Source organism: Electrophorus electricus, chromosome 14 (assembly GCF_013358815.1).
Source record: "Electrophorus electricus isolate fEleEle1 chromosome 14, fEleEle1.pri, whole genome shotgun sequence".
NCBI lineage: Eukaryota > Metazoa > Chordata > Actinopteri > Gymnotiformes > Gymnotidae > Electrophorus > Electrophorus electricus.
Window position 1 is genome coordinate 11,653,047 of NC_049548.1, and position 22,536 is coordinate 11,675,582.

General features: G+C 40.5%; 2 protein-coding genes across 2 annotated transcripts; both read right to left on the reverse strand.

Annotated features, from left to right (window-relative positions):
- Nucleotides 1-779: 779 nt before the first annotated feature.
- On the reverse strand, nucleotides 780-5,679 carry LOC113576328 (voltage-dependent anion-selective channel protein 2-like). Its single transcript, XM_027008333.2, has 9 exons — nucleotides 5,579-5,679; nucleotides 4,598-4,669; nucleotides 4,035-4,084; nucleotides 3,790-3,942; nucleotides 3,411-3,463; nucleotides 2,881-3,108; nucleotides 2,251-2,401; nucleotides 1,980-2,037; nucleotides 780-1,822 (listed from the first exon to the last, which is right to left on the reverse strand). Exons 2-9 carry the CDS (start codon nucleotides 4,662-4,664, stop codon nucleotides 1,731-1,733), a joined length of 852 nt encoding a protein of 283 aa, XP_026864134.1. The 5' UTR covers nucleotides 4,665-4,669; nucleotides 5,579-5,679; the 3' UTR covers nucleotides 780-1,730.
- Nucleotides 5,680-6,191: 512 nt separating this feature from the next.
- Nucleotides 6,192-22,525, reverse strand: LOC113576327 (sphingomyelin synthase-related protein 1). The gene is made up of 7 exons (XM_027008332.2): nucleotides 22,345-22,525; nucleotides 17,090-17,427; nucleotides 14,205-14,466; nucleotides 12,702-12,797; nucleotides 11,683-11,800; nucleotides 11,336-11,486; nucleotides 6,192-8,759 (listed from the first exon to the last, which is right to left on the reverse strand). The coding sequence occupies exons 2-7, from the start codon at nucleotides 17,388-17,390 to the stop codon at nucleotides 8,455-8,457; spliced, it is 1,233 nt and encodes a 410-aa protein (XP_026864133.2). The 5' UTR covers nucleotides 17,391-17,427; nucleotides 22,345-22,525; the 3' UTR covers nucleotides 6,192-8,454.
- Between the last annotated feature and the right edge of the window lie 11 nt (nucleotides 22,526-22,536).

Here is a 22,536-nt window from a genome sequence, read left to right on the forward strand (position 1 = left end):
ATGGAGGCTGGGGATGCATGTGGACAGACGGACGCATAGAGACGCAAACTCCGAATGGAGGCTGCGGATATATACATACATATGTAACATACATACATTATGGTTGCAATATTACAGAATATCCCAGTGTTCCCTAAAGGGCATGTTTTTCTCTTGGACCATATCTCTAAATGTACCACATTTTCAGTTTTCCTGATTGCCTGTTTGAAGTGCTTTGAGAACTGGGATTGAGCACAGTGGCCTATTGCATGGTGGTTATAATATGCACCTGTCTGAGTCCATTTCTGTACAGGACCACTCCCAGGTGAGGTTTCAGACTATGCAAGGAGTGAGTCTGCATGTGGTGTTTGTCAAAAACAACTCAACAGTAAATACTACATGCACACAAAGTCAGTGACAACATGTAAAACCTGTAAATATCTAATGCTTACAGAGGTACACATGCATAACTTAAGAAATAATAGGCCAGAGGGCAAAAAAATAGCTTGTTAGTAAAACCAGCATGCTTTAAGCCTATTTTTTTGCAAAGCTAATGTTTGCATTGTAACTTCCTTAAAAAGGTCCAGCTTTCATCACTGAAAATCCATTTAATGGTTGTCTGAAGATTATTGGGTAAACAAAAAGTCTGTAAGGAAGAACATAAATCTGGTCAAATATAAACAGATGGATTGATTCTTCCCTACAACGGTACACAATATCAAGAGTAGCAGACTCTATATATTGTTTAGTCCTTAAATGAGGTCAATGCTTTATTAAATAAATTTAAGAAATGACAGTAGTTCACACCAAAGGTTTTTATTGCAAGTTGTATTCTGAATATTAAACAAAATAGTCTGCAATAAGGCTCCTATAAAGCTTAAAATTCTATGTTGCATCAAGCACTAAATGACATGCATCAGTGAGCATGGAAAAATATGACCAATGCAAAATATCCTTTCAATTAAATCTCTTCTTCAATGGATAAAAAGTAATGTTATTGGATTGCATTCCTATAAAGCACAAACCAAGTAAAAAGTGATCTACAGTTGGCATTCCACATGTGAATACAACTGCATCCGATTTAATGAAAACCTGGAGAGCACTACAGACAAAAGCAAAAACGGCCAATGGTTTTGGTAAGTACGAAAACACTTTCCAAAACTGTATGAAGCCAAAAATGGGAATTTATGCAAATATAAAACCTCAGGAGCAGGGGTGGTACAATCAATGTGCTAAACAGACACATTTTTCCTTTAAAAGCAGAGAGGAGGTTGATTCTCTACAACACAAAGGTAAGTTTACAGTAATTCTATGTTCAGAAGACCGTAACTGCAGCAAACAGGTGTATACGGGTAACAAAGTCTGTTCAGAGCCTGCTTGTGGGGTGAGAGATGTCAAAGGTGCAAACCCAAACCTTGTGTTGGTCTGGAGAGAGATGTAGTTCAGCAACACAGCAGGGTGGCAGTGAGGCGCACAGAGTAAAGAAGGAACCACAGACAATACAAGTCAGGAAGGCTGCAGGGGGGTGTGCTTAATGATTGCGCACAGCCAGAGTGAGTGTGTGTGTGGAGCACTAGGGGTCTTTGACTTCCACATGAACCTAAGACAGATGACCCACTTTCCTTAGATATCCATCATCTCTTCAGAGAGAGAGAGAGAGAGAGAGAGAGAGAGAGAGAGAGAGAGAGAGAGAGAGAGAGAGAGACACAGGTAGATCAGGGGAGAGTGTGCAGTATTCATGATGGAACTTGTTATGCCTCCAGCTCCAGCCCCAGGCCCAGTTTATGGCCTCCAGAGTTGATGCACTTTCCATCCACCAGAGCAGAGAGCGTCAGCTTCACCCCTACACACGCGCACACGCACGCACGCACGCACACACGCACACACGCGCGCGCAACTGTAGCCCATCAGTATGTCACTCTGCAAGTGTTCATATAAAGGTTATTTTAGTGTAGTTCTGGGTTGCACAGCAGAATGAAATGTAGAAGGGTGAAACTCACCTGGTCTGAGCGTCTGTGTGTAGCCCACTCCAACCAGACTGGAGTTATTCACTTTAGCCTACAGAGCAAAGACAGGTGGATCAGTACAGGTGCAGGGAGGAGAGCCTTGCAACTCAATGCTAATGATGGTGGAGCCCCACAACAGACTACAGAGAGCTTTATCCCGACACTGATAAAGGCACAGATGAGGTGGGTTTATATTAAGGGGTGAGTGAGGATGTTATACTGGTGGAGGCACTGGAGAGTGTGTGCATGAGACAGAGATACTCACACTGATGGAAGCGTAGGAATCAAGCTGGTACTTGGCTGCAATTCCGAAGCGTGTGCTGTTGCTGCCAGCCATCCAGGCCAGGTTCACTGCTGTCTCCAACTTATCACTCACCTTCTGGTAAATAGAGCCTCCAAACTCAGCACCATCGTTCCTATACACAAACACATTTACTTATTTCTTGTATATTTTATTTTTTTCCCCCCCTCAAATTTTCACATTGATTTTTCTCTCTAATTATTCATATCCAATTCCCACCCTTCATCCATCAGACAACAGCTGCCAAACAGTGAGGGGGAGAGCTGTCACATGCATCCTCCAAGGCGAATACATCCAACCACAACTTTTCATGCAACGTCAGGGGGCAAAGAAACACATTGAGTATAATAATGTCCACCCTTTTCTGATGCTTGAGCTCAAAGACACCCATGATGAGCAGATAGCTGCAGCCCTAATCCCAGCTGGGTCAGTCTTCCCACCAGTGTTAATGCAGTTTTATATCACATTCTCCCTTCAACCACAGAGTAGCATTCATGTAGTTTACTTTGCACCCTAACCCACACCACCTCATCCAACTAACCAATGGTTGGAAGGATCTTTCTAGACAGGCCTCCTGTATGCAAGAACACTCACACATTGGTGTGCAACTGGAAGTCTCTGGTCTTGTAGCCCACAGCAAAGTTATTGTGTTTCATTCTGGACTTGGCGGTGTCAAAGGTCATCTGATAGCCGGCAAGCCAGCCTTCGTAGCCCAGGACACCGGCAGCACTGATGGATGGGCCAGCGAAGTCAAAGTCGACGTCACAGCCCACATTCACATGCTCACACTTGTAGGCTGTCTTTACTTTACCACTCTTCTTCCTGCCACAGAGGAGAGGTACCACCCAGAGATTTTAACTAGTAGTGTTATTCAACTCCGCACCCTGAATTTTTACTTGTCATTAATTGAAGTCAATACAACAAGGCATTTAAATCACAGGCCTCAATGGCCAAATGTTACAAGGTGTTCACCCTCCCTTTATGGACATCATTAACTTCCAGTGATTACAAAATTCTATACAGGAGCTGGGTTTGACGTCCAAGATAGTGTTGAGGTAGTGTTGAATGCCTCTGCCTTAAACCGCCATGTGTGGTCAGAACTGCAGTGAAGAGGGTTGCCTTACCCTGTGTTTGGAGAGAATGTTGTGTCGAATGTCAGCTTCAGGCCTTTGGTTATCTATAAAGGGTAAAGCAGTTTACAGACCCAGTTTAGCCAATTAGAACATGCTTAAACAGAAGAGCTCACAGACATTATGCAATTGTGCTGTGTTTAGTATGTATGAATGTTTGTGAATCTCTCTCATCCTGGTGTAGGCATGTTGTGCATCTGTTCCTGGCATACATGTGTGCACCTGTTCCTGGCATATATGTGTGCACATGCACACATACATCAGATATATAGAGAGAAAGAATACACACAACAGCCTCTTGACCAGGGAGAGAGTGAGAGAGAGCACACATACACAAGATAATCTGGTTCTTATATATAACGTGCATGCACACCTGGTCCTCCACAGTGATCTCCGTGCCGAGTGTGTTGTCTGTATTCCACTTCTCGGTAAACGTGAGCCCGTACTCATCCCATTTGTACTTGGTCTCCAGGTTCCCGATTACTTTACTCGTGTCCATGTTAGACGAGCCAGATGTCTTGAACTCCTGATTACATTCAGGGTCAAAACAGCAAGAAGCTGTGAGCCTAGGGCTTAAAGAGCAATGAAGCCAGTTCATAGATCTACTGCTTTACATACCACTCCATTGACTGACTTGGTCTTCACATCAAGCTTCACCAGCCCAAAACCTACCAGGGAAAAAAAGAGAAAATTTAGGATAGTAGTCAAATCTGAGGAAAATTGATTAAAATGCAGATGTTCAGCAAGGACTCTTCTTCCACCAGAACAAGTAAAATTAGTTCTATTCTTGAATGACTAACTGAAAATACATTGAACTGAATGCCATTGTGATGTGTGGGATGCTTGCTTGCTTGCTCACACACACACACACACACACACACACACACACACACACACACACTTCATACCCTGTTTTATGTGTGTATTGATGGAGATTATTGTATGTGCAGTATTGTTTCACAAAATCACATTTAAGAAGACCTTTTGCTTGCCTAGATGAAGTACCACAATGCAACACTGTTATCCCTGTTCTAAAGCAGAAAACTTTACACATCCACAGACTGAGCAAAGCCCATGAAGAGCACAATCAGCTGCATTAGAACAAAGTACAGTGGTCTCCACAGCTTACAGTGAGACCAGTAGTGAGGTCAGTAACAAGTGATGAGCAGCAAAGCCATTACCATATCCCTTATTGAAAATGTCCCTTGCAGATTTGCCAAGGTCAGCGTATGCTGGAGGAATCGCCATTTCAGCTGGGACGGACAGGGGGAGAAAAAAACAAAAAACAAAACAAAATATAGTGAGCATTTCATACATGTTTACACAACCACAGAATGTAGACATTCTACAGATCTGAAAGACAATGCAGCAACCTCAGACGTATGAATCAAAAGCGCCTTCCGTAATACATAATTCCTTTTGTTCTATTAATCACCCTACGGCTTTACATCTTTCTGGGAGTTTTTGGTTGGGATCATTTTGCAGTTTCCCGAAATGACTGTATATAGACGCCCCATTCTGTACTTGTGTGTCTAACCATTGTAAACTTACGAGTTGTGCTCGTGCACTTTTCGTATAATTAGTATCACGAAGATAGACTGAATACAGAAGCCTGATGAATGAACTGCTCAACGACTAATGAGACGAACGATACATTTTGTAATGCATTTTGTATTGGCAACGTTAATGTGCTCGTAAATAGCTAACGGATATAGCTAGCTACCTGACCTAGCTTTTTATACCTGTATACAAGAAGCTAACTACACTTAAAACAGTGTCAGTATATAGTTACACCATGATCTAGGCATGTTAGATTAATTTTGATCACTATTGGCCGGTTATTGTCAGATCAAGATAAAAACGAAGAAAAACACACAAAGGCGAGCCACGTTTTCATTTAGCTAGCTGGATTTGCAGTGCTACACTCAGAAGTACTTTAAGGAAACAGTCAGCTAAAATAGGAGCTAAACCAATGACCAAGCAAAAAATATAGAATAAGTGATGTCTTGACTAGGTGTGCATCAGGGGAATTACGGCTGTCATGTCAAACAGGCCGTTCACCCTCACAGTCAAAGTGCATTTACTTGCCGCTGCTACACCTAGTGATTTGTACAACTGATTAACCATCGGATGTGGTATCGGGACAACGCCTAAAGTCCTACCTGTAATTCTGGGCCGGTAGGTTCAGCTGCGAGTGGCAAAAGTCAGCTCTCCCGTGACTCGCCGGCTCGAGGGTGATCTGAAGGAGACGCACTGGCAGCGCGGCGCGTCTTCATGACGTCGGGCGCGAGCCTAGGACCCCATGTCTCTTTGGAGTGTCGAAATCTGCCTGATGGAATTTGGCGAGCAGTCTCAGGGATGCATAACAGTACCATGCCATGTGTATGGTCTGGATAGGGACGAGTCTAGGAGTTTTAAATCTTGTCGTACAGATGTAATTGACATATTGTTTTCCTTTCTGTTATAAAGCGCATGTTTAAAAATGTTCAATGATATTACTCTACCGTTTTCATGAGTGGTTCATCAGTTTGTTTTTAAAATAAGCATTAATTAAAAACTAGCAAGATTGATCTTAATAGGGGTTAACTTTTAAGGTATTAGCCCCAGCCTCTAACACACATTTAAAACAAAACCAAAAACTGATCCACACATACAGGTCTCTTTCCCAGAAGCAATTTTTTTCTCCCCCCACCTCCCCCGTTACTCAGACTGTCATGCTGAAACTGATTTCATTTGAGGACTGATTAGCTTCATAAAAAAGGCATCTTTACAAGATTAAGTTTAAACTTTTATTAGCAATATCAGAAACATATTGAATCATACAATCAACATATCAAACATGAATGTAACTACAAAAGGAGACTCAGCAAGGGTGAGGTCAGAGCTCCCCCAACAACCTAACTAAACCCCAAGCCTTCAGAGGGCTTAGAGGAATGGTGGGACTCCTTCAACTGGCAAATGTAGATCATCCATTAGGGAGGGTCCATTGGCGCCCAATAGCACTCACATGTCCACTTTCTCCCTTACATATTAACTAGGCAAGTAATTGTTGTGCTTTCTTCTTCTTCTTTTTTTTTTTTTTTTTGGCTGGGGGGTTGGGGGTTGACTTTGTTGTATCCTGTATATTTACAAACCTACAACAAATAAATTAACTTATTGTATTTCTGTACATCTGTGCAAAAAACCAAACCGGATCTCCACTAGAACCTTCAGCAGACTTTCCACTTTAAGAGGATCAGAGATCGATAGACACACTTGTGCATGTACACAACTGCACACACATCCAATGATCCATCCTTATATCCTGTCAGCTCAGCTCTAATGTCACGCGCTAGAATGAGAGGAAAACATAGTCCTCTTTAGGGGAGAAAGGAGTTTTGTTAAACTGTAAACATTCTAAGACCGTATAAGAGACCTTCTAAATACTAACACATCAAGAGTTAACACATCTCACAAAAATGTAAAAAAACAAACAAACAAAAAAAACCAAAAAACAAAACAAAAAAAACCCTTGTGTATTAAAGAGATGAAGCATGCTATGAAATATCGTTGGCATTTGGAATGCTAATTAGGACAGAGACTCAACAATTTATATCCCAAATTTTGGCAGCTGATCACAGATAATTCACTCAAACATAATGGTATAACAGCAAGGCTGAAAAGATAAGAAAAAATTGGAGAGAAAAACCTGTGTGTCCTGAATACCACATCCCCCCTAAAATAAAAATAAAAAAATCTTGCACAAATGATAATTTGTAAGCATATGCAGGTAGTCTAATACTGCCAAGCAAAATGGCAAATCCTTAGTACAAAGGCTTATCGCACAAATTAAACACATGGAAATGATCAAGGCTGACAGAAACATTACTCAGACAATGAAAGTGTAAACTATAGGAGTTCTGGAAGCATTAATGTTTCATATTGCTTCAAAAGGTTGGTAAACAAGGTTGAAATCACTTTGGGACAAACAAGGAATCAATTATTTTAAAACAGTTAAAGTGTTTACAGTTACTGCAAGCTTTTGGTTACTGGGCTGGCCACAAATTTAATGCTTTTGTGTTTGTCATATTATTTTAACACCTCCATTAATTTTTATTTTCATATAATGATCGGTAAAATGTATTTATCAGATTTGTTGTTTGAAATATACTTAATGTTCAGTTAACAATTTTTGATTTTCTGCATTTGTTTTTAGGTTTACAACCCTGCTAGTCACATTTCAGTGTAACATGGCAACTATAATTAACCTGCACGGTCACCCCACCACTAGTTATATATATTTTTTTCTCTTAAAATGTACTCCGTGTAAGATCTGTGGCATAAAGTTGTCCCAGTCCCAGGGTTAGGGTTAGGGTTTTATAGTAGCAAAACTTGAAAAATGCTTCAAATTTAGCATCTTTCATTAACAACGTACACATTGGAATAAAACATTAGCACATATGCAACTTCAATATTCTACTAAGAGTGAACAGAAAAATATTGTACCTTTATCTGTTAAACTAGACAACCTAACCTTTAGGATCTAGAAAAATGAAAACTGCAAATATTGTCATGCAGTTCAGACTGAACTTTTGCCCTACCTGTCACTGTTTTTTAAATTAGTATGTTTAGTGTTTATATATATATATATTTACACACACACACACACACACACACACACACACACACACACACACACACACACACACACACACACACACACACACACAGCCTCCAAGTTGCAGTGTGCACAAAACAGTGGGAAGACTCCAACCTTATTTTCCAACTTGCAGACAATCAACAGTTTTGTGTGCGTTTGTGGGTGTGTGTGTCTGAGAGGAGTGGGTGAGTGAGATAGAGAACAAAACATTTTGCTGGCCACTATGACAGTGAGAGAAAAAGATTCATGCCAAAATGGCAACAAATGCTTATAATGATTAAGATAGTATCTCTATCCTCACAATGTACAACTCAAATGAGTAGTCAGAGAGTGAGTTAGCCTGTGCATGAACGTGTGTGTGTTTTGTGTTTGCGTGTGATGATGTGTTTATGTGTGTGTTTAGCCGATGAGTCTCCTGAGGAAGGCTGGTCTAGAGAAGGGCCAGCAATACTCGTTGGGCACAGGGCCATTAACGTTGCACTCAAAGAAAGAGAACATGGGGAACCAGATACGAGCACGGCGACTGTGCTGGTAGGCGCGCGTGTTGGCCAGCGTGTGGTAATACAGGAAGAGACGTGTGGTGATGTAGAAGGCGATGAAGACATCGATGGAGTAATGCTCATGAGCAGCCAGGATGAAGAAGATGCCAAACAGGTTGAGCACCCAGGAGAGTGTGTGAATGAAGTTCCAGCTCCTCGGAGTGTCTACAGGAGACAAACACCAACACTAAAGCAATGACAGCAACACCACCTATCAAAGACTTTGGAATCAATATTATTAATCCAATAGTGAGACAGAAAAAACAACTCCATCAAATACAGAAACATCCACAATATTAATCAAACACTCAGATTCAGAATTTACAATCCAACTACAGCTAGACACGATCGCAAGAGGCACTGTATTATTTACCAACTGTTATATGTCTACAAAGAATTTTACAGAAGCCCAGAAAGGTCACGAGCTACTTATTATTTCTGTACTGTTACTGAATTCACAACTTATTTTTCTTGTGATCTTAAGATACCAAATGGTTGTTTTTACACTTTAAATTATTTTCAGGTAAGCTAAGGCCTAACAGAACCTTAAAGACGCAAGAAATGTAATTTTGGAAAGGGGAGAGCTTATGCAAACTATGGCAGTGTATAGAGATTCTCAGTACATCAGTGTATAGAGATTTTCATTACATCTGAATCACCATCATGTCATTTTTCAACAATTAATTTGTAATAAGAATACGGTTTACTGGGTCTAGAGGTGTTACCATATGCTAGTTTTAACAATAATTATGAATGAGATATTATACTGGCATCTACTGCAACTCACTACTTGCTGGTCTTCTCCTAAGAAGATTGAAGACCTATCTATTTGTGGAATATATAAATGACCACTGAGCGTGCTTCTATGTTGACTAACTGAAACTAATACTTATTGTACGGTATTGTTTATTACACCGATGCTGACTAACAAACTAGTACTTATTGTTTATTGCACTTAACGCTTTCTGAGATACAGATTAAGTGTTTGGCACTTCTAGGTATCAGCACTGATCCCTGTATGTCAAGAGTATTCTAGTTCATTGGTATATTGGACTCTAACCTCCTGTAGTGTACCTACCTACTGTACTGGCTAAGATGTATTCGGTGAGTAAATGACAAAGCACTTTTCTAAGTCGCTCTGGATAAGAGCATCTGCTAAATGCTGTGAATGTAAATTGTGTGGTAGATTGCAGCCTGTATTATACATTTAAAAAACAAACAAACAAAAAAACCTCCCTACTCCCCATCCGGGCAGTCTTTTTTTCCTTCAAGCTTGGGTTCTCTACCAAAGGCCTGGGAGCTTGAGATTCTTGTGTAGTATCTTAGTTGTTCTCAAGATGGGAACATAGTATGTATACTCTACCTAGCCACTTGGTTATGGCGTTCCATGAGCGTCCTGCATGCTAGCATCTTGCATCCCACTGTTATGTGCTGGACTGTATCAGGGGCATCTTTACAGCCTACATCTGGGGTCCTGCCTGGCATGGTAGATCCCAGGCTCTATTGATCTTGTATTCAGAGCTTGTTCCTGTGATGCCATGATTAGTGTCTCCATGCAGTCTTTCAACCCACCCTTTTCCTGCCATTGGTAGGATCTCACCATATCAGCCATTTCCACTATCTGCCAGTGATGCATACTGTACAGGGGTTTTTCCTCCCATGATGTTTCCTGCTCCTCCTCATTTCCATCCTTCCTGGCTTTTTGCTATCTGAGGTACTCAGTAAACACTTCATCATCCTGGTGTACGCTTGAATCTTGGTTGTTTCATCCTGTTTAGTGGTTCTGATGCTCATTAATCCTTGGCCCCTCTCCTTCCGCTTGGTCTCAGTCTCAGAGTTGCTGATTTGGGATGAAACCCTCCAGGCATTTTAAGTAGTTTCCCTGTCTTGATGTCAGTGGCTTCTATCTCCCACTTTGGCAAGCTGATTATGCCAGTGGGATATCTGATAGCTGGAAGAGCGTGGGTGTTAATAGGTTTCTCCCATTCAGCTTGACTTTGCAAGACTTGCCTCACTCTTTGTGGCTATAGCTGTTTTCCTTGTGGCCTCGTCATGATTCCCATTGCCTGTGGGATTCCAAGGTACTTGTAGCTGCCCTCAACATCTGGTATGTTACTTTCCAGTAGTACGATCCCCTCAGTCATAACTGTTACTCTCCTTGTAACAATCCGACCACATTTATCCAGTCCGAATGACACTCATAATATATAATATCGTTTCACATATATCTTATTATTTACAATATTATCACACATGTATTAACATGATAAAGTCTTTGAAATCATGTTAATAATACACATACCATAATATTACAAATAATCCAGCACCAGTAACTAAGGTGGTAAACGTGGAAATTTATTAGACTTGTAAACAGAGAAAAGGAATTTTCTTTATTTCTGTTAATTGAGAATGTGTGAGCAGCTTTGACTGTGTTTCCTGTTGTGTCAGTCCCTGATTAACGTAAAAACGCATGCACTCATCCATGAGTTAGAGCTTGTATTCCTAATTATGCATTTTAAGACCATGAGGAAAGCAAGTTGTGCCCTTGAAAAAGCAACTTTTGTTGAGATCACAAGAAAAATAAGTCATGGTCTTGAATTAGTTGGTAACAAAAGTTGCTTTCTCATGTCCTTTCTGGACTTCTTTGTATGTGGATAACACATTTAGTTATTTTTAGATATTTTCCACACACTAAAGTGTCTCTGCTGGCGCATGCATGCTCAAGAAGTTGTGTTACTCACATTCAGTGACAAAGAAGTTGAGCATGGTGAGGACCACAGTGTGCCCGCTGAACATGTAATCCCCGCAGGTGTGCACTCCTGTCAGGGTCATGCCAAAGCCACTCCATATGGCGACTGCTCTCTGCAGCTTCGCCCAAATATCACCGTATATCTATAATGCACGCACACACACACACATGCATGCATATGCAAACACAACTTAATAATTGACAAATATGGTATGTTCTTTCATATTTAAAGTGCTGCTCACTAACCAAAGCTTTTACTCTTTAAGTCTTTTACTATTCCCCTGCTAAACTGCAGGTATTCTCCTGGAAATTAGTCTGTGCATTTATTCCTGTATTTACCTTCCCAGTGCACTGCAGGTGTTGGCCAGGTACTGAGAGTGAGGTGACAAACATGGTGACACAGCGCAGCATGAACACTGTTCCCATCAGACTACACAACCGTCTCAGAAGTATGGACCTATACACACATGCACATGCACAGGTGTATGAACACACACATACACAGAGAAAGGGATCATTTAGAATTTAAAACATGATCTATAGAATTCAGAACATGACCTTTACAGATCACCCATATTCCTACAATCATTTAGACTAGAAAACTTCCCCTCCCTTGCTCTTTTTCTCCCCTCCCTTGCATTCTCATTCTGCTATATTTAAAACTAGACCTTTCAAAATAAGCACCTAGACATGGACCAGTAGGGAGGAGAGATGGACTCTCAGGGCTGTGTGCAGTGACTAGCAGGCCATCTTAAGTGGGGCATTTAAAACTCAGTGATGTCAGCAGAATGTTACCAGGCTGTAGGGTCCCCAGTCACTGTAGTGTGGAGCTCCACACTACAGGCCCTCCACTCCCAGGAGGTAGCTTATTGCATACATCATTCTAGCCAAAGCCAGGATGTGATCTAAACCTGCAGGCCTGAAGTTTCCTTAGTGGGCTTGTTGGATTCTCTGTTCTCTCCAGCTGAATCTTCCTCACCATGCCTTTCACCCTCTTACAGGGTCACTTCTCACCTCTCAACAGAATTTCAATAACAGAAAGACACAGGAAGGCACAGGGAAAACACACACACACACACACACACGCACGCGCACACACACAGCTGGTGTATACCAATCCAAATGTGCAAGAGCAAAGGCGCTTACATAATCCTCACTATCTTGCGCACCACCCCCCACCCACACACACGTACAAAAACAACACCTGCAGACACATGGATACGCACACACTTGCAGACTTGTTCATCTTTGCACACATACTCACCCTCATGAAAAAGATGTATTGTGACTGCCAGACATGTATGTCAACAATGTGTGTGCATTGTGTGAGGGATTGTGAGTGTATGCTGTGTGTTTACCTGTGTTTGTGTAGTAGCAGTACAAGTAGCCAGATATTACAAAGGATGACTCCACATGCCTCACCCATGGCAAAGGCCCAGGGAATTCTGGGTACACTGTAGAAAGAAGGAAAATTGTTAATCCGCTCTACAGAGACACTGAGCACTCTAGCACTCGAACAAACCTCATTTTTGGTTAAAATAATGCAGACCAATCTTCAACCATGACACTTTAAGAGTTCAACAGTGGGGTTAAATATATGGGTATATTGCACCATGTAGTAATATAAACACACTAGTGTTAATGCACGGCAGAGCGTAATTAAGGCATATTGTGCAGGGGCTTTCCATCTTTTTGTGAATATTTTGCATGCAAATCTAGGAAGAGACAGTAGTGTGTCTGAATACTATTCATCTGAGCACAGATAACTCTCACAGAAAGATGCTGTCAATGATATGCTAACGACTCATGTCCTGTTTCGTAATCTCTCATGTTGTGAACAACACAGGTTGACAAAGTGATATTAGTTTTGTGGTACCACAACAGAAACAAAAATACCTTTTAATCAAACTGTGTGTTCCTGTGAGAAAGCCTGCTGACTAGCAGATGCTAGGTCGCTGACTAACAGGTCTGTTTCCCCCTCTCCCACCACCTGCCTCTGCACCCATCTCTCAGTTTCCACACAATTTCACCTCTGCACTGTTGAACTAAATGTTACTCACAAACTGACTACAGAAGTCCATCAAGCTTTTTCTTCAACATTGCATCGGCTACTTTGTACAGTCCATCAATACAAGCAGCATTCAACTGCTTTGGCCTACAAATGATTGTTTTTCCATTTATTCTCATATTACAGAGCCTTTTTAGTGATGGTTTTTAATGGTGTTTGCTTAATGTTGTTTCTTGACTGAAGGACTGTCCTACTGTGTGTGTGTGTGTGTGTGTGTGTGTGTGTGTGTGTGTGTGTGTGGTTAGCCAATCAGCAAATGTAACCAACAAATGTCAACCTTGTGATTATGACTAAGAGTACACAGACAAATGCAAAGTAGTGAAATTCATCAAGCATTCATGTCAGTACAGGCGTTGGAACTATCTATGATGAAGCACAGCATTGTGTTAGATCAGGGACAGTTCCAAATTCCAAAAGGAGAACATCCACCTTTTAACAACTTGCAGTAATTTTTATCAGAAACCACAATTATTAAAAAGCAAATTAATGCAAAGGAATTTATAGTATTATTTTATAACAATGTTCCTGTCCTGTAGCAATAGACCAGACAGAAACAGTTTTGATTTCACATACAAATACAAACTATGTAGCACACTGATACACAATTTCTAATGTTAAAAACATTAGAAGTGTAATTGGAACAGACTGCTGTGGCTAATGTTTCCACCACTAGGAGCAAATACAGGTTTTGTGCTGGATTGCCGTTCTATGCTCTGTAAAACCCTCACACCCACCCAGGTTACTCACTCACCCTCTCAGGTTAACTTCTTGCCCACCCAGGTTACCCACTTACCTGTCCAGGAAAATGTCAGGCAGTGGAGGGTAGGTGCGCATGTCTGGAACACGCTCATGCACAATCACCATAACGAAGGAGGTGAAACCAAAAACGAGGACGACATAGATAGAACTGAGGGCTGTTTTCCAGTACTCTGGGTCCAGACGTCGTGTCAGGTGCTTGTGCTTGCCATTGCTGTACTGGCACTGTTCTGCCACGAGGGCATCAGCCACACTGTCACAGTCCCGCACAGAGTCTCCATTACATAGCCACTCTGGACCTGAGCACACACACACAAACACGCACACAGACAGACACGCACACAGACATGCCTACATCACTGACTACATACAACAAAGACAACCTCACACACTGTCACTTTACTGGGACTAGCTTAGAGCTAAAACTACTATAGCATACAGTACACAACAAGTTGTGTTCTAATACCCCAATTATGAGCTCACAACAGTCCTTAGACGTCATCAGATTTTCTCAAAGTTTGTACAGGGCCATGCCAATATACACCTGTTTTATGAAAGTCCTCCTTCTGAACAACATGAGGCTGTTAGCAAACAGTTATTCGGAAATTATAAACCTGTACCAGGTATAGGCAATGTTGTTATTTATTTATAATTGTCCACTTAACACAGATTTAATCATAGCCAACTACCACTCTTTACCGAGGCTGAGATCTTAAGAACTACTAGCCAGACAAGATCAAATTTAATCATGGGCAATTACCACTCATTATCGAGGCTGAACCATAAGAACTACCAGCCAGACCAGATATTCATTCGGTTCCAAAAACAAAAACCTGATATCCAAGGATAGACTGCAAATATCTGATTTATGGCTCTCCAAATGCATGAACACTAACACCTACCAGTTAGACAGGACTGGGGTAAACATACGTTCTGTGCTATATGTTTAGCCAGCAAACGTTTCACTCACTCACTAATGGCACCTGAAGCAGTGTGTTAGCTGCTCAGCTATTTGTGAGATAAGAGTCATTCACAGATGAAAAGCATTACTCAACAGTGTCAATATCCTCTCCCCAGCACTGCTGGAAACTGAATTTCAGTACCAACGCAATTATAAGAGTTGGCACAACACCAATTTGTTCTGTACCAATCCAATATCAATATTATGCATCTGAATGTCGGCCAACATCAATACCAATGCAATATTTTTTCATTAAAAACCACTGTGGAGCTGTGGTTCAGTTGTTTGGGGGAACTGTTTTGGGTGAGATATATTATATATAAACTATGTTTACAGATATAATGCATGGAAATGACAGATAAATATAAATATAATTATATATTTAAAAACAAAAAAAAACCCAAAAAAGCTTTGTTTACAAGACTAAAGCAAGTAGTTTTTCCCTTCTATTGCCCAACAGTCAGGGTCTCTTTTAGTGAGAATTATTTCTACAGGCATCATCTTGGTTAATAGATGTACTGTACACACTGTGCTGTACTCCAACACACACAAATGCATTCACACACACACTCTCTCTCTCTCTATGCTCAGTACGTCTGCCTGAACTTATTGCAACTGCAATTCCACTTAATATTCAACTTAATATCAACTTAATATTGATCTTATAATTAGTCTTCTTGTGAATTTCAGTGATAAATCACTGTTCCAACCACTAGACACCCCATACACACCAGGATAAGTTAGCAGACAGAGCTAGGCTAGCTGTACAATGAGTCTGTCTTCACTTGACCTCTGCTTAAAACTAAGAAATTTAATCTGATAACAATCACAAGATGGTTTTTCTTTCTACGTGGTTATTCTTTTTCTTAAAATCTATGGACAGCTACCGTAGCTTAATCTTCAGCTTCTTATTCAAAATTTTCATTCCTCCTTAAAACTCAGCAGGGTAACACAAACTGCAGTTTTCCTGTTTTTTCTTGTAGTTTGAATATACTAAAGTCACAGAGTATTTAACTATCTGGATTTAGAGAAGGAAAGATCTTTACTTATTGGTTATTCTTATTCCTCTCCAGATCACTGTCTCAGGTTTCTGCTTCTTTTCCTGACTCTGAACTTCCTTTACTTTACAGCCAAACTGGAAAAGTCATCTTTTTGTTTTATTTTTAAATGGATTAATAAACAAATCCCCGTTGGTCAGGGATCCATGGCAGTGCACAGTCCTAAAATTATATTTTGTCTCATTTAAATGCTCTCACTAGAGGGCAGATAACCTGTTCCCCCATACTGCGTTATCAGAATGTTAGCAAGGGAGATCACCAGACGTGTATGACTGCATAGATATTTGCATTTAAACATAATAGTGTTAGTAGTTAATGTGAGGAAAACACTACAGTTAAATTCAGATGGTAATGGATCAGTTTACTTAAAAATTTCTTCATTGATATCCAATGCAGAATTTATTTGCTGATATCGACATAATTCCAATATGTGGTATTGAATCAGTGCAATCACTAGCTATTATGCAGCTTATGTTATTTCTAAAACCTACTGTTAGTTCCCTACAGTGTGGCTCCCTTTACTGTAAATAACCTATCCTTTAATCAGCAGTGCCATTTTTTTCTTTTGCTCTCATGTTTTGCTGTTTTGTTGTTTATTTTTAGATAGTTGATAATCCATGTCAAATATGGTCCAGAGTTGGCAATAGATGAATGTCTCATTTTAGATCTGCATATCATGTCATATTCGAAAATATTGCGCTTGCTATATCATTTACATATTTCCACTTATTCAAATTTACATAATTCCACTTATTCAATGATTTTGTTCTCTCTATATACTCATGTATCTCTGAATAAAGTGCCCCAGGGCCATGAGGTGGAACAACCAGACCCAAGCAAGGCAGACAGTGGGAGCAGTGGGACAGGGTTAAGGAAAATAGGGAAATTTTTCCTTATACCTACCAGTGCCTCCTTGTGGGGAGTGTCCATCATAGGCGTAGCCCAGCTCCTCTAGCACATCTGCATTCTGTTTTTGCAGCTTGCGCAGAGACACCATGAGCCTCTTGATGTCCCCAAGCACCTTGATCTCGAGTGGAGGTGAGCGTAGGTCATACTCGGTCAGGGTGAGCAGGCTGGTGCCGTCCAGCCGGTGTTTGTTACACAGTAGGTCCACGTAGTCACAGAACCCCTCCTCACGCAGCCACCGCCCCACCTGCTTCACACTCCAGTACCGCACGCCCTGCTGTGGCCCGGAGCCTGCCATTCCACAGCTCAGACAGACGGAGCACGCTGTGCGCACACTACATGCACACACGCATGTACATGGAATACAGAGCAGCAGAAACACACATTAACCAGAGTGCAGCTCATGTAACGTTATAATGACATCTGTGTTCACTCAAATTGGTTTTCAACTGTGTAGGCTAACCATCAAAATCATCTGCATGAGCACATCCAACCCACATAATAGTTGGTATTTTATTTGGTAAAAGTGACCACACTTTTAGCAAATGTGTTCATCAACAGCGCATGATGAACACATTCATTACAGCAAGAATAAATCACACAATACCAACCCACTTGATGCCAGAGCAATGACTGCATTCCTAAAAAATTCCCCAATTGCTCAAATTCCTCAATTCCTCAGTGTAGCTTGAAGCCTTGCAGCCAGTCAGCCCATGAGCAGCAGGCTTGACACAGCAGGGTGTAGGCTATAACGTAAGCAGTGCCAGATCTCACTTCAGTGGAGGGACTTTATAACACTGCTGATGAAAAGCCTTTAGCATTTAACCAAGTAATTCATTTAGACTTAACAACCAAGAACACTCTCTTTAATGGGGATTGCAGAGCCAGCTGAGGATAAGGGACGTGGGGGGAGAGGGGGAGAGAGAGAATGTTCAGCAGTATGGACAATCTTGGAGCTATGATAAAGGACTCTAAAAACCTAAAGGAAAACTCAATCCAATGCATGTAGGGCATAATTAAATCCACCATTATTCAATATACCAAAAAGACACATCATAAGGATGCATCTAAAGACCAGTCCTCAAGCAGCACTGCATGTTACAGCACTACAAATCCAAGAGCTGAATCCTGGAAAAGACTTCCACTTAGTCAGCTGGTTTTGAGGCTTCCTAACCTTATAACAGCTATTTACCAGCCTATGAACAGAACAGCTACAGAACTAGGATATCAAAAAGTAAAACCAACTGTTTGTTTGGAACACAGGGACTAAAACCAGAACTAAATTAGAGTGCCATTGGGCCCTAAAATATGGATTAACCTGTAAAACCTGAATTAAAAAAAAGAAAAAAGAAAAAGAACTGAAAAAAAGAGAAAGGAAACTGGCCATCTCTGCAGTCTCTGAGAAGCCAAACCACAACAGGACAGAAAGCACTGACCCTGCTAAAGTGTAGTTAAAATGAATACTTTAAGAACAAAGCTCCATGCTGCAGTACTCTGGTTTCTGTTGTTTTAACTTAAACCACAGACAAACATGTTGAAAACTCCACATACTAGCCAAGATTCGAACTGCTGACCAAACATGTTGATAGCCAAGCCAATGGCCTGCAAGGCTGCTACTGAAAACTACAATGCCCTCATCAGCAACACCTTGGACACAAAGTCCACATTGGTAGATCTTACATCTTTTCAAATCATGTTGTATTCAAAAAGCCTAATAATTTTAAGATGTCTACAGATTCTAAAGATTTCAGATTCTTTTTGGAGATTGCAGATGCTTATTGTATTCAGTCCACAGCCTAGGACATTGCTCTGAGTGCTGCCTCATTAGTTATCTAGAACTGTCCATCTGTCCTGACTACACAAACGTTCTCGACACCATTCAGTCAAGAAAAATCAGCCCGAATAAGGTTACTCTAAATTTTCAGCCATTTCCATGGGGTAATGGTCCTCCACTCAACTCTTACACAATAAAGAGTGTCAGAACTGGTTTAGTGGAAACAGACTAGGACCTGGAGTTGCTCAACAGATCACCCTTCCCTCAGATTTCATCAATAGCCACTCTGAAAAACACTGCCATTAGAGTCTACATCATTGGAAGACATCCACAAACCAATCCAGTTCTCACATGCTCTGACCTGTCCCTAACTCCATAAACAGAAACCCTGACATATTGTGTTTTTGTGTTTGAACCAACATATGTTTTTGTGTTTGAACCAACCACTCCCAAAGCAAAACAATCATTTCCACACATGCACATACACTGACAACTTCCTAAGTCTACTTCCTAAGTTTGCACACACCCCAACAACAAAGTTTTCACACACTTTCATTCTTTCTCCTACCCCCTCCTCTCTCCCTTACTCTCTCACACACACTTGTAATAGGGCCAGAGTTAGCCCTGAACTGATATGGTGATGTGATATGCAGCTGTTTGTGTAGTTCTCTTAGGGTGGTGTCTGTTTACTCCTTGAACCCTTTTCTACACAGAACACAGAGGACAGGAACTTTACCCCCACCAGTAACTCCCCAATACAAATATCATCTATCATTTGTTAATCATTATTATAGTCTTGACCTAAGCAATACTGATATTGCAGAAGGCTGAAATATGAGTCCTCTTTTAAAAAATTACCCACAATGCCTTCTGTGCCTCTCTATTCCTAAGAATTCTACACCATAGCCTATACAGTATATGATAAAAGTACAACAAAACTGGATTACTTCTGCATTACTTCTGAATAGTTGAATAGTAGGATAATTGTTCTTATGCAAAATTAAAAACTAATGCTATATTAAAAATACAGGCCCCATAGTAGGAAACCAATAAAACACGAAGTCAGTACACCTTTCATTACTGAGATTCAAAATCCCCCCCCAATTCCTTGCATGTCCATATTTATTTTGATGACAGACTCACTCCTCCTCAGCATGGAGGATACCAGGGTTGCACACACATCTGATGAGATGTTCTGTCATTATTCAGAGACCTTTTTTGTCCGGATATTTTTTGGTGGAGGGGTGGTGTTGCTCTACCTTTCATTTAAAAATACCCCAAAGGGATTCTCTTATTTTCATCTTTTCACTTTGTTCATCTTTAGAAAATCTTGTTTGATTTTGTCATTGAGCTTTGGATTATTATCATGCTGTAACATTCCTCTTCTGCCAATCTTCTGGTGAATGACAGTCATCCCTCAGCCATAATTTTTCTATATCCACAGGCATTGATGATACCATCATCTCCTCAAGACATTTGCATTCATGCAGCCCCATATCACCCCCCCCCCCCCCCCCCCACACACACACACACACACACACATATGCACACACACAATGATGTCACAAACATGCTGAACAAGTTTATATTGGTCTCATCTGACCAAAGAATGTGCTCCCAATATTCTTCAGGCTTCTGACCATGTTCATGTTTCATGCAAACTTTAATATTGCAGTTCTGTGCCAATGAGCAAGCAAGATTTTTTTCTTGGATGCTGTCCACAGAGAATGACTTTATGTAATGTCCTTTGCACTGTCTGAGCTGTTAGAGAAACTCTGATAGCCCCTGTGCCAAGCACTTGCCCTTGCGTTTTTCAGAGCTAGACTGTGCAAGTAGCACACTGTCTGTGGCGTCATTTTACTAGGACAGTCTCTATAGTCTTGGTTAGTGGTACTATAGCTTTTGCTATACCTCCTGATTATTGCTACAACTGTGTTTCAACTGATTTTAATTGGTGATAGATCTTCCTGTGTCCTTTTCCATCTTTGTGAAGTTTCACAATCATAGATCCAAAATTCAGAAATTCTGCTGTTCAAATTTCATTTAATAACCATGTTTAGAGAATTATGCTAATTTGAAAACATGGGTATACTAATTTTCTTTCAATGATCACAGGTTTTCTAACTTGTGTGTCAGAGATCACAGGTTTATTAGTTTTTGTTGCAATAGATTTCTACTTTGGGGCCTGTATATTTAATACAGTCTTTCTAAAGTATTTATTTTTGATTATCTAGAAGAGAAAATACTATATTAGTCAACTCTGAAATAATGCAGTTATTAAGAGGAGATACAGTTTTGAATAATTTGACATTTAAGTGATATTACACAGGGCTGTAGCAATTATGTTGTATACTGTTTGCACACACCAAAATCTCACAAGGTGCAGGGTAAAATATTACAGGAAAAACATGAAACTCCCACATATACTTACACACTCAAGAGAGTTTTAATGCAATGTTTTAACCAAAAGGACTTCAGCTTCTGTTCAGTGGTGTAATATCACAATGTGTCCTCGCCAAAAAGTTTAGTCCTGTCCCACTGAGCGAAAATATCATGGTTCTAATATGTCACACAATCTAAGCACTGAGTGAAATCCATCACGTAACCCATGCATGTTAGGGGCTCAGAAGAGGATCTTATAAACTAACTTGTCTCCAAACTAGCACAAGTGATTGGACATGATCATATAAAATGAATTTTATTTTTGAACAAGCATATGGACATAAAAAAAAACAAAAAAACACTTAGATTCACCCCCATGTTCAATTAAGTTATATATTCCTTATCTGTAATTAAAACAACGCAAACATGACACAAATGTATTTTCTCACATTTTTAAAAATGTAAAAAATGTTTCTCATACGATTGAGATTGCAAACACTATTTCAAGACACACAACACGTTTCGGCAAGTCGGCATGCTAAACAAGCAGTTCTCGGCCACTGTATCTTAGCTAGTTTAATTGAACGGCGTGACATAACTAGTTATATGTGCCAACGTGGAGAACAGTTCTGAATGACAACTAAGATTACAAACACATAGTTAACTTAATCCGCCAGCAAGCCTCATTTTCTACAAAGCCCGCAACCTGAGTGAGCAATAATGCCCTTATCACTAAATCAACAAACGTTATTGGTTTAGCTGGTTATCCTGCAACAGCAAACACCTGGGGTTACCAAGCCAATGTTGGCTAGCCAGGTTACCTATGTTAGCTAGCTTGCTAACTGGCTGGGCACCACAAGTAGCTAACCTAGCTACCCATCAATAACGTTAGCTACACCTAATCTCAGCTGTCGCAAAACATATACTTGGCTCAGTAATATTTATTTACATATTTAACAAAATCTAGTTTTTTAATGCAAATACAAGTCTTATTATTTAGCTAGCTAGCTGTATAGTTAGCATAATAGGTAACTTAACATTACCTATTGTGAGCTGATGCTCTATAAGAAAAAGAATTTCGCTAGCTCATACTCACCAGATATCTCATTCGAGAGAATTTAAAGCATTAACGGTAGGTGTCAGGAGGTGGTTTCTTTTACTTGAGTCTTTGAAGGGTGTCCAGGCCTTTTCTGTATTTGGATATTTGCTGTAAATCATTGCGTCCTGACTACTATCCACCGTCCCTAGGCTGTGTCACACATTTGACAGCTTTGCGTTTGCGGTTGTA

Coding starts and splice junctions, on each gene's coding strand:
- LOC113576328 (XM_027008333.2), bottom strand. CDS start 4,664: ATGGCGATTCCTCCAGCATACGCTGACCTTGGCAAATCTGCAAGGGAC. Junction 4,085..4,597: donor CATTTTCAATAAGGGATATG/GTAATGGCTTTG, acceptor TTTCCCTGGTAG/GTTTTGGGCTGGTGAAGCTT. Junction 3,464..3,789: donor AGATCACTGTGGAGGACCAG/GTGTGCATGCAC, acceptor TACCCTTTATAG/ATAACCAAAGGCCTGAAGCT.
- LOC113576327 (XM_027008332.2), bottom strand. CDS start 17,390: ATGGCAGGCTCCGGGCCACAGCAGGGCGTGCGGTACTGGAGTGTGAAG. Junction 11,487..11,682: donor ACCTGCAGTGCACTGGGAAG/GTAAATACAGGA, acceptor CGTGCATTATAG/ATATACGGTGATATTTGGGC. Junction 8,760..11,335: donor CAACTTCTTTGTCACTGAAT/GTGAGTAACACA, acceptor TGTCTCCTGTAG/ACACTCCGAGGAGCTGGAAC.